Source organism: Macrosteles quadrilineatus, unplaced genomic scaffold (genome assembly GCF_028750875.1).
Source record: "Macrosteles quadrilineatus isolate MER2022 unplaced genomic scaffold, UCM_ALF_1.0 Scaffold_1__1_contigs__length_201487025, whole genome shotgun sequence".
Classification (NCBI taxonomy): Eukaryota; Metazoa; Arthropoda; class Insecta; order Hemiptera; family Cicadellidae; genus Macrosteles; species Macrosteles quadrilineatus.
In genome coordinates, this window is record NW_026542594.1 from 124,109,900 (window position 1) to 124,123,106 (window position 13,207).

The window sequence follows — 13,207 nt, forward strand, 5'->3', positions numbered from 1 at the left end:
TTATTTGCTACGGGGAGGAGCCTCTGGACAAAACTGTTGTAAGCTTCTAATTTTTGAGAGTATGGATGATGGGAATCTGAGTGGATGGTCTGATCTGTACTAGTTGGTTTCCGATATATTTTGAATGTGAAATTATCATTTTGCTTTGTTATTGTTAAGTCCAAAAAATTCAGGCGATTGTTGGTTTCCTCTTCTAATGTGAATTTAATATTTTTATGCATGTTACACAAGTAATTGATTAGCAAAAAGAGCTGTCTGTTGTTACCATTGAACAGAACTATGGTGTCGTCCACGTATCTGTAATAAAAGATTATCTTATCTTTGAAACGATTATCTGAGGTAAACAAATGCTTGTTTTCAATGTGGTTGAGGAATATAACAGAGAACCCATTGCTAGCCCATCTTTCTGGTTGTAAAAACTATTTTCAAATTTAAAATAATTCTGTTTCAACACTATTTTTATAAGTGCTCTGAGCTCGTTATTGCTTGAAGGGGTAGATTGGAATGTTTATGCAAATTTTGTTCTAATATTTCAATTATTGTCTGGATCGGTACATTTGTGCTGATCCTGACCAGCAGTCTAGACATAACCCCCGCCCCCGCCCGATCACGTTGTGTCCCTTTACCGTTCTAGTATTAGGCTACCCTTCGTTTTTAACCCTAAATGTTCGTTGTCATGTTTGTGTACATGTGCGTATTAAATGTATTTATTTATTATGAATTGACGACCTTTCGAATATCTGTACCAGACATCTGTACTGGTCCGACGATGACTCCCTTGTGAGTCGAAACCGGTTGGAATTTAGCAACACATTAATCGCATTAATTATTTACATTAAGGGTCAATCCATATCAAGTGGTCCAGAAATAAATTAATTGGTTGCTTCAAGATTTTTAATTTTTTTTCATATTTTTATCCTTAAAAGTACATATCATTAGAAGTACAAAAATACTATTATTTTATTTTTATTTAATTTTTCTACTGTATGGCGGCCATTTTTTTGTTAGTCGAATGCCCGTTTTCAGCGATTTCAGAGCTCTACGTTAAATTAAATATCTCTGGTTCTACTAATCCTAGAACATTAAAATAAAAACCAATCTCTTCAGAAAGATCTAAACTTTAATATGGTAATATAGTTATGCACTTAAAACTAAATATATAGGTCTAATTACCTGTTTAAAGTTTAACGCAACGATGTTACGAAAACAGATTTTTAACAATTTATTTTTACATAAAGGCAATTGACTATGTGTTTGTTATTTTTTTATCTGATAGTTATAGGTGTGTACTCCAAATTCTCAAAGTTTCAAGTTGTGGACTTTTCAAAATCTTAAAATTTTCAAAATTTTAAAAGTTTGAAGCGTAATATCTCTGTTGGGCATGAAAATAAAAATTTCAAATTTGGCTCAGATATAGTACTAAGTAAGAGTATTATACTGTAATAATTTTATTTTGTGGACTCAACTGGTTTTAAAGTTATGAAACATTGTAAAGTACTCAAATAAGCATTATACGTGTAATAGCGTAGGAAGCATAATATGATATTATAATACACTATCAATGTATTTTATTAATGTTATATTTTAATAGTATATTTTAAGCATTTTGATGTTTTAAAACACTCTACTTTGCTGTCTGCCACAGGTACAAATCTGTGAAAGGATTGTGTTCAGGGAATTGGTAGACGTCCTTCAATATTGAATCAATATTGAAGTTCTAATTCATCTTTTGCTACTTCTTCATTGTCTACATAAAGGAATTGAATACCTTAAAGGTGTATTTAACAAAAGTTAAACATATCCTTAGCATTCAAAATTTGGTTGTCAATGGTATATTGTAGACTCTATTATTGACTTCGCTCTTTGTAGTGCCTCCTACACCATCGGAAAATATTGACTCGACTTTAAATTTATAGAAATAGTTTTTAAATTAATATTGTTTTGGTTTTAAACCCTATGTGATTTATTTTCTTTTAATTCATTTATCTTCATAAATTTAAATTAATAATACACAAGTCAGCCATGTTATCTTATGGAACGTCTGGCGCTAAATACACTACTTGTGACGTTGCAAATTCTACCAGGCCTCGGCCTGGATTTATAGGTGGCCGTGGCTATACAGTATCATAAAACAATTTTTTTACTGAAATATTCAGTCACAGGTACTAAAATACCAGATGCGAGGCATTTTTTGATACACTACTGCGCACGGAAAAAATGCCTGCAATGGTGTAGGAGGCACTACAAAGAGCGAAGTCACTAATAGTCTACAATGTACCATTGACAACCAAATTTTGAATGCTAAGGATATGTTTAACTTTTGTTAAAAAACCTTAAAGGTATTCAATACTTTTATGTAGACAGTGAAGAAGTAGCAAAAAAAGAATTAGAACTTCGATTTTGATTTAAAGGACGTCTACCAATTCCCTGAACACAATCCTTTCACAGATTTGTACCTGTGGCAGACAGCAAAGTAGAGTGTTTTAAAACATCAAAATGCTTAAAATATATTATTAAAATATAACATTAATAAAATACATTGATAGTGTATTATAATATCATATTATGCTTCCTACGCTATTACACGTATAATGCTTATTTGAGTACTTTACAATGTTTCATAACTTAAAAACCAGTTGAGTCCACAAAATAAAATTATTACAGGATAATACTCTTACTTAGTACTATATCTGAGCCAAATTAGAAATTTGTATTGTCATGCCCAACAGAGATATTAAGCGTCAAACTTTTGAAATTTTGAAAATTTTAAGATTTTGAAATTTTGTATTTAATACCCTATGCAAGTCCACAACTTGAAACTTTGAGAATTTGGAGTACACACCTATAACTATCAGATAAAAAAATAACAAACACATAGTCAATTGCCTTTATGTAAAAATAAATTGTTAAAAATCTGTTTTCGTAACATCGTTGCGTTAAACTTTAAACAGGTAATTAGACCTATATATTTAGTTTTAAGTGCATAACTATATTACCATATTAAAGTTTAGATCTTTCTGAAGAGATTGGTTTTTATTTTAATGTTCTAGGATTAGTAGAACCAGAGATATTTAATTTAACGTAGAGCTCTGAAATCGCTGAAAACGGGCATTCGACTAACAAAAAAATGGCCGCCATACAGTAGAAAAATTAAATAAAAATAAAATAATAGTATTTTTGTACTTCTAATGATATGTACTTTTAAGGATAAAAATATGAAAAAAATTAAAAATCTTGAAGCAACTACCTTTGGACCACTTGAAATGGATTGACCCTTAAGCATTAAGTATTTACACCAATTATTTAGTATTTAAATGCAATCAGGAGGCTAAAATTCTAAAATACCCATCCATGTCTGCGTCCAGCCATCCTAGCCATCTAGTGGACAAGTTTTGATGGGCAACAGCTAGTTTTTTTATTTGGCACTTATATAACTTTTCATTCTTTTAGGGCTCAAAACGCACATTACGGTCTAATGAAATGGTGCTGCCTCCAAATGGACTTTTGGACACTGAACTTCAACTCAATTTCTCACTTCAGGTATATACATTGTTAATTTAGCTTTGCAAAACATTGATAGTGATATTTGTCAGGATTACACTCTTAAATATTTAATGATACAAGAAGCTAGTTTTTTGTGATCTATTACAGTGATTCTGAATCTCCTGTACCTACATAGAGTGTTCATTGCTTTATTGCATGTGTGACAAGTTTGGGTACAAGTAAAGTCCAAATAGTAACTAAATTAAATGTGCTGCTGTCTAAAAACTGGTAAATTTTTCTATTTTTAATCATTATTGTAGTTAGTCTTCTTGCCAGCTTTATTTCTAATCAGCCTTTCAGTTCTGATCAATAGCTTTGAAATTTGTGCTTTGCATAGCTCCTTGATTTGAAAATAGCTAAAGGATTTGTTTGCATTCTCTTTCTTTCTTTTTTCCCCCTATCTCTTAAGTCTTGTATTATATGTAAGTTTTATGTTATATTGATTATAATATTATTAATATATATATAGGAAGATCAAACATTAATAAACTTAGTACCCAAGTAAAAATTATTTATTAAAATTAATATTTACTGACTATAGTTTCGGCTCTAAAGTCATTTTCAAAGTCATGGTTTTTGAAAATGGCCTTAGAGCCAAAGCTATAGTCGGTAAATAAATATTTTAATAAATCATTTTTACTTGGGTACTAAGTTTACTAGGTATACAATGCAGTTGTCTGCTTGCAATATTGAGCGGAGCCAGCATATTAATTCAATGTCAATAATATATTTGGTTCGCATTTTAAATAGAATGCCTATTTGCAGTAGGTATCCAAAGTCAATCATAAGTCAGGATTAAATGAATGAATTGTCTACTTGCAGGAACCATATTCTATGTTTCATCTGGTTCTCATAAATTCTAGTCTACTTGCAGTATCCAATGCCAATGATATTTGGTTCGCATAAATGGAATGCTTATTTACAGATTCTAAAGTCAATGGTATGTCTGGTTCACGTAGACGGATTGTTTACTTGTAGTATCCAAACTCAATGGTACATGTAAATGAATAGTCTACTTGCAATATCCTAAATCAATGGTCCATTTATTTTGTTCACCTAAATAAAATGCCTAATTGCAGTATCCGAAGTCGATGGTAGGCTTAGACCTACTTCTGCTACACTTATATGGGATGTCTATGTGTAGTATTCAAAGTCAATGACACGTCGGGTTCACTTCAACGAATTGTCTCATTGCAGTATCGAAACTATGAGTGTTATATTTGGTTCACATTAATGGAATTCCTATTTGTAGACTGCAAATAGGAATTGCAGTACATATTCAAAGTCTACATTAATGGCACGTCTTGTTCACATAAAATACTGTAATAGCTATTTACCTTACAATGTGTAGTAAGAGCGTTTTTACATCACTCAGGTGAATGTTGTGCAATGAGCGGAAGCGAGTTGCATAATTTACCTAAGTGATGTAAACACGCTCTTGCGTAACGTGTAACGTACAAGATTTTACCTGACCCGACAATATACAGGAGGTTACGAACAATATTTTTCACTATCCATTTCACTCATCTTCTAACAGTAACGTTCATTTACAAACAAAAGCTAGGTTAGGAAAATTCTTCAAAACATAACAATAAAATTCAAGCGCACAGCTGATTTCTAGCATTGAACGTCGTTGGCTCCATAGAGGTATATTTTTTAAAGTTAAGCACTCAATGTTATTTAAATGGGTTTCATTACCTCACTCGAGAAGTAAAGAAGTTGTAGGCCTATACATCACGCTTGGGATAGGGAAGTTTAACATGGCGGGTTAGGTAAAAGTTATTTACAGTATCCAAACGCAATACGGGTGCATCAGCCTATTTATACCTTCCCATATGGTTGGTTACTATGACTGTGCTAAATTTTGTGCAGATCGCTTCAGCCGTTCAGGAGGAGTATTTGTAAAACAAAAGCAGGAGTGTAGTAAGAGCTTCGCTCGCTTCGCTTCGCTCCGCTCAATAATTTCTATACTGCAAATGAATCATGGTAGTCCTATGCGATACCTGTATTATTAATTTTAAGTTAGCATAACATATGACTATATTTATTCCTTTCATTAATTTGTTATTGTATTTGTATAAAAACATGACTATGACCTAAGTGTCGAAACATGTCGTTTCTTAATTAAAATGAATTTAAAGGGTACTTAATGTTGTTATAATGTTTCCAATTATTAATATATATATATATATGTGTCCGTTAGCACGATAACTCGAGCAAAAATGATCCGATTTTGATGAAATTTGGTACAAACGTGTAAACCTACATTTATTCGAAAGAGTTCGCGAACCAGCATGATCAGACTATGGGAACGGGGGTTTATGGGGGGTTTTATGGGGTAAAAATAGGTTTACCCATTTTTGACCCTAAAAACACAAAATTTTACAATTTATTTTCACACCATTTTGTAGAGCATAAAAAAAACAAATAATTAAGTATATTGGAGCGTTATTGTGCACCTAATGGTTACGGAGAAAATTCCAAAAAACAGTAAATTTAAAATCCCCATGTTATTCTTATGGAGAATAAGTCAAATGCCTTTTGATTAAAACACGTTTGTTTTCATATCTAGTCACAAGTTTTTCCAAAGCTGGCATGAAATTTTCTCCTGTTATTTAAAAATTGGTTAGCAATTGAGCAGCATCACCTGACAAACTGGTTTTGAGATAGTGTAACTTAGCTACATGAGTTAAAAAAGTTAGGATTTTGGATCACTAGTGAAGAAAAAAGATCATGGAATGGTTTCCAAGACTGGTAACTTCCTGAGAATTGAGGTAGAGATATTTTAGGTAGAATAGGTTGATTTGATTTACTCATAGAACTAGATGTATTGATATCAGATGTGCTTTGATTTTGTTGAGAATTTACTCATCTAAAAGAACAAGCATTGCAGATTTGCTTACCATATAGGCTTCAAGGGCTTGACTGTAGTGATCTTCATTTATGTAGTCTAGGTCTTTTAGTATGTCAGCTTTTGAATCACATATTTTCTCGTGATCCCTCTCGAATTTCCTCCATTCTGCTTCGATAACATCGATCCGGGTTTGTACTGGAGGCTTCAATATAGTTGATATATCCTTTTTCAAACTGGGGGAGCCCAAAGGGAACTTTAAACAGGTCAATAAAATTGTGCTCGCTAGGCAAATTAGAAAACTGAAATCTAGGCTAGTATATTAGTACACTAGATAAACAGTGTTGGGAAGTAGCGCGCTACAAGTAGCGACGCTACAGTTAGTAGCGCGCTACTTTTTTTGTAGCGTTAGCTGTAGCTACGCTACTTTTAAGATTTTGTAGCTTTAGCTGTAGCTATCTACATTTTTAAAGTAGTTGTAGCGGAATTTTAGCTACTTTTCTCGCTACATTAACATTGTGTAAGATAGTGATTTTTATCATAACCTCAACCTTACGTGAAACAACCTCTTTCAAACTGAGATTTTCAAAAAAATTAGGCCTACTTTCTTGGCTTCATACAGCTGGTTGCAGCCGTTTCATTCCCTATTACAACGTTGTGTGGACATGGAGGCCATTAAATGAGAGTTATCCACATTTTTGGCTCTCCATTTCCTTAATTTACTACTCTATGATTACTGTCAGATAAAATAAAATCGCTAGATGCAGACGACGTTTAAACGTTACCGGTGACAAGAGAAGCTACTGAATGCTTGCAAGTGATTGACAGGGAAATTAGTAATCAATATAGTTTCTTTATTATATTGATAGTGTTTCAACTTGGGTTTTAATGGAAACCAGCACTAAACCTTAAAATAATGAGGAAGCTGGTCTAGCTTCAGCTGTTGATTGTGGTTCATCATCACAAGCCCTTCCTTGGTTAGATTACGAAGATTTTTCAAAGGTTTACTAAATTAACAAAGAGGAAATTACCTGATGAGATTTAAGATATGTGTAGACTACATGATAATTGTAACGAAAAAGTCTCCATATAAGTAACATGAAACTTAGATTGAAAAAATAGCATAGTTTACTCCTGCTAACAGCTCTTGCATAGGACTATTCCTAGGCTATGCTGTGATTTAAGACGAATACCAAGTTCCAAGTTCAATTATTAGGAATATATCTGTTTAGTCCTTGCAAGAACAAGCCTACTACTATAGCCAACTTGTTACATAGCCAAGTAGGCCTACATGTTATTTTTACTTTACAAATTTCAACATGTTTAAATCAAAAGCCGATTTCAGGATAAGTTGCTGAATACTGTTTTCTGTACCAACTAGGTTGAAACACAATTTGCCCTATGCATAATGACAATAAAGGACGATTTCTTGACATTGAAAAGTGCTATTCATAGAACAAGTGACTTATCACCACGGTAAAAATTTATATAGCAATGTCGTTTTTAACATTAAAAGTAAAGAAAGGCAATAAACTCCAATTTCAGTAGGCTAGGCTCTGTAACACAAAAAAAGTATTTTTAAATAATCGTTTTACAGTTTTATTGGTCTTAATTGTTGATATAAGACATCCATAAATAAACGATATTAAAGAAAAAAATGAGTTTTAAAATATAGTTGTGTTGTATGTCCTTTGAACTTAATGAAATTTACATATAAGATGCTTAAAAATAATGCAATATTTAAAAATAAGTATGATGGCACACCCAACTATTTGGTTCTGTTGTTGTAATTTTAGGTTTATAATGCCAACAAATTAAATACAATCTAGAGGTATCTAGGTAGATACAATACTGACATTTTTTGTTTAAATGTTTGTTCAATAAAAATTTAGTTTCAATTGATTTTACATTTACCTAATGTGCGTGGAATAAAAAGTAACGTCTGTGGAAAAGTAGCTAAAATTGTAGCTGTAGCTACATTTCATTGTAGCTAGCTACTTTTTCAGAACTGTAGCTGTAGCTGTAGCTAAGCTACTTTTTTAGAAATGTAGCAGTAGTTGTAGCTAGCTACAGTTTAAAAGTAGCTTCCCCAACACTGTAGATAAATACACATTTAGTAAACGTTTCATTGAATTCCATAGGGTTGTTTTATTTTTTTTTTTAGCTTCAACTATTCCTAAAGGACCGAGGTTGTCCTTCTTAGGCCTACTTCTTTTCAAATTATTTACTATTGGGGCTATAGAAGAACTATGGAGTAAACTAAATCTGGTTGAGATGTCGAATTTGAAGTTTGATAGAGTGGACTGTTGACAAGTTAATGGACCCTATTAGCAGAAAGAAACAACTTTGTGTATGGTCACGGGTTTCTGCAGGCTGGAAGCTGCGATTGAGTAGTTGGTTCGGCATGGATTCGTTTTGGCGAGCAGTGGTGGTCACCACGGTCCTGTACCGTAGGTCAGCTTGGGTCAGCCTTGACAATCTCCGCTTAGACTGGTGCTGGTCGGAGCCGTGAGCCCTTTAACATAACTCCAGACCTAACAATATCTTATATAACATAGACCTATATTTGACAGTTATTTAGGCTTGGCCTCTGATATAGAATGTCTGCTTTAGGCCTGGTGTTTGCAGTCTTCAGAATACATTTCTTATTGGAATAAATTAGACAATGTTAATTTACTATGGACATTGGTTCGATTACTGTTACTTTAGCCAATATGTTCAGATTTTTCACTTCAGAGTCTAAATTTCCACTACTCAGCTTTCAGAAATTACAAGCTGCAAACAACAATGATTAGTATAGGAAGCAACCATTTACACAATATATTACACTTAAACACTAAATAAGCCTAGTCTACCTATAATTTTATCCTTCTAGTTTTTTTTTTTTTTTTTTTAGTTTGGTTTAGGTTAGAGACTGGATAGGAGAAAAAACCGGAAACACCTCCGTCGAACTTCTAGATCGTTCTATAAGCTCCTAGAAGGTCACCGACCTTACCAGCGTGCATCCAGCCAAAAACATATACATGTTATGTAGATGACATGATATGTCAATTCGTATGGCTCAGGAATAAAAATGTTTATTTGTCTGCATGTTTATTCAATCTTTTATTATACTGTTACAGTATCCACACTTTTTGAAGCAAGATGGTAATAAACTACATGTCATGCTACAAAGGCGCAAAAGATATAAAAATAGGACGATTTTAGGATATAAAACCTTAGCAGAAGGCGTTATCAACATGTCTCAGGTAAGCAGATAAGATATTTATTAGGGTTGTGTATTGAAAATGAATCAAAATTCCGATTAGATTTTATTCATGCGGGAAGAAGCCGATTATAAGACATACAATTGGACAAATTTTAAAACTAGACTTTTGCCATATAAGTTATTAACCCCTAAGCGGTTGACAAGCATGCGCGTGGAGGTATGCCAGACCCAGGGTGGTGATAACAGGTCAATAACTCGGTCAAGACTAACAACCCTGCGGCCAGATGATAGCATATGCTATTTTAGGCAGCTGCTGTTATGCTTACCAGAGTTGCCACCATACTTGTAAAATTATGACAAAATGATCGTAGTAACCCCACGTGCGCAGTTAAGGGTTAACATCAAAGTACCGTACAAAAAATAATTTGATTCTGAGTCATCATTAGTCAGATTAACATCCAGGGTTACATTATCAATGTATTTGTTCTTTACCTCACTGAAACGAGTTACTACTCAGAAAAACCTCCTCTTATTCATTTCTCGATGAGCATGAACTGCTCATAATCTGCAAGTAAATATAAAATTGATACCTGTTATCTTAAAACACGCCGAAGTCTTAACATTACCTCCTATAAAAAACAATTAAAAAACAACTCTTTAAGCTTGTATAAAACTTTTCAAGTGAACTTAGCTGAACTATCAATGAAGAGTTAGTCTTATAGACGCCATTTTTGTATACAATATATGCTAACGAATAAAGATGTTTTCAATTGGATTGAATTGAATAGTTTGTAGGCTTGATTTGATCCTCTTATTCTATCGTTGTGAACAAATTGAAAGTTTCAGTATAAATCTTTGACACACTACACTGTTTTAATGGATTTTCCACACAAGGATTTAGTCCGGAAGAAAGTTATTTATTATAGTTTGCTTGTTTATGAACATATTTTGATCAAATTTGGAAAATACATTAATTTCTTACTCAAATATTTACATTTTACAACAAAAAACACTTTTTTTCCTCCCTGTTGCAGCAAAAGTACTCATTAAACTAATTCTATCTAAATGGGGAATAAATGTGAAATTTTTAAGGAGGCATTTTAGTGTAAATTGCTGGGGCGGGGGTATTTTTATTGTTAGGTTAGTTAAGTGTTGTATGGTCAAAAATATCGACATCACTCGTCCAAAATGTATTTACCGTACTTGTCTTATACCTATTTTCCGCAGTAGTAACCTAATATACTATTATTTGTTCACAGCAAAAAATATCTTTAGTTGTAAAATCAATAAGTTAAAATATGTAGATATTTTTGATTGATTATCAGTATTTTTGTACATACATATATTGACTCAGATTAATTCTTACTAATAAGAAGGAAATTGATCGCGCCTCTTCGTAAACGCTTTTGCAGTCACAAAAATATTTGTTCGGCTCTGCCACAGAGAAGTAAGATCATGAAGGAAATTGATCGCGCCTCTTCGTAAACGCTTTTGCAGTCACAAAAATATTTGTTCGGCTCTGCCACAGAGAAGTAAGATACAGAGGATACATTCAATGGTACACTAAAGTGGTGTCTTTACTAGTCGATGGTGTCTAGAGCAAATTCTATTCGTTGTCCCCTTTGGCTGTCCTTTCCCCCCTTGCCATCATGAACTACAGCGCTCACGCTGTAGGAAGACCCTGTGCTCTACAACTGCTGTGTATAAAAATTCTATGTGGCTATCACCGATCAGGCTCTTCCTGGCTCGTTACAAGTACATTTCCACCCCACCATACCAAAGCTAAAAGCTCACGGTTGTTCCACAAGCTTGTATCTTCTGTATCTTAATTCTCTGCGGCTCAGCTCAAACGACCGTGGCTTGACCCGACATTAGTTTTTAATGATGTTCTTTGGTCCAGGATCACTTCTTGAAAATTAAAATGGTATAAGATTACCTGTTTCTGTCTATGATCCTAAATTTGTATTAATGAGCAACCGGTTTCGAGGTTATAACCTCATCATCAGGCTCTTGTCACTCTTGCGAGGTCGTCAAGTTTTATAAACACACAAAAAACTGACATTTAAATAAATAAAACACAAGACATTGACGGACGAATATGATTTAACATAAATTCGGGAATACTAGTTCCACACACAACGCGGCACGGGCAGATGTTTTGTCATGACTGGGGTTGTGGCTGACCTTGCTGCCCCCTCCCGTTATCAGAACAATGCCGATGGTATTTTTGCCTCTCATTATTGTAGATGTGAATCGTTGTGTCGTATATTATGTTAGATTTAAATGATGTTTGTTCATTTAAAACTTTTTGGGGCTCTGACTTGATGGCTTTGTAGATTTCAAACTCTTCCATAGGCTACTATTTAAAAAACTTCCTTTTCTTCGGCAGAGATGTAGTATTTTTAAATTCTTCTGAAACTTGTGTAATTATGGTTTTCTTTTATTAGATGGTTGGCGAATGTTGATTTCGAATCTGATTTTTTACTGGACGGGATGTGTTCTTTATATCTTATACGAGATGTTTGGCCTATGTAATATTTTTCACAGTCATCGCACTAAAGCTTGTAAACCCCAGTTTTGTCCTCCTTCCTGGTTGTTTGTTTATTATTATTTTCCTTCAACATTGAGCTCAGTTTGTTGTTTGCTCTAAATGAAACGGAGACATTTTTTTTTGCCATTTCCTTCTTTAATGTGTGACTGAGGACAAAACCGTAATCAGCGGAAGCAAAACGTTTTCCGGGGGTGGGTGGATTGGTCTGAGTTTTTTTTTATTTTTATGTCGGGTTACTAATTTGTCAATAGTTATGCTTTTATAACGATTGGCTATTGCGATATGTTTTATAATCAGGAGTTATTTTTCATAATCAGCATGACTTAATGGGATAGACAATAGCCTATGGATGAAGCTGTTGTATGCGGCCATTTTTTATCATAACGATCAACATGTTGATGACGGAATAATTCTATTTAATGGCAACATCAGACAGCTCAACCTAATTGCCAACAATCTCAATAAAATTCACAAAAATGTACAATTCACACTTGAAACAGAGAACAATGATTCAATAAATTATTTAGATCTCAAAATCACAAAAGTCAACTCAAAACTTAATTTTAGTATATACAGGAAACCCACGGCTACTGACCAAACCATACACTGTTCATCGCATCATCCTTATAATTAAAAAAATGGCCTCATACAACAGCTTCGTCCATAGGCTATTGTCTATCCCATTAAGTCATGCTGATTATGAAAAAGAACTCCTGATTATAAAACACATCGCAATAGCCAATGGTTATAAAAGCATAATTATTGACAAATTAGTAAACCGACATAAAAATTAAAAAACTCAAACCAATCCACCCACCCCTGGAAAACGTTTTCTTCCGCTGATTACGGTTTTGTCCTCAATCACACATTAAAGAAGGAAATGGCTAAAAATAATGTCACAGTTTCATTTTTTTTTTCTTGTGGGGTTGGGGTAATAGCCTACCCCTACTACGGCCTGGAGACCTATTGTAGCACCCTTTAAATCATTCTGACAGCCCTAGGCTTCTCATGTAGCCCAGGAGCTGAAAAGCTTCCTTATCTCTGTTGGTTCCAG

General features: G+C 33.6%; 1 protein-coding gene across 1 annotated transcript in view; it reads left to right on the forward strand.

Annotated features, from left to right (window-relative positions):
- LOC128984351 (phosphofurin acidic cluster sorting protein 2) overlaps positions 1–13,207 on the forward strand; it is a 266,594-nt gene that overhangs the window by 66,229 nt on the left and 187,158 nt on the right. Inside the window, exons 3-4 of the mRNA XM_054403662.1 lie at positions 3,451–3,540; positions 9,517–9,642. Of these exons, the coding sequence (XP_054259637.1) occupies positions 3,451–3,540; positions 9,517–9,642 (216 nt within the window). The remainder of the gene's footprint in view (positions 1–3,450; positions 3,541–9,516; positions 9,643–13,207) is intronic.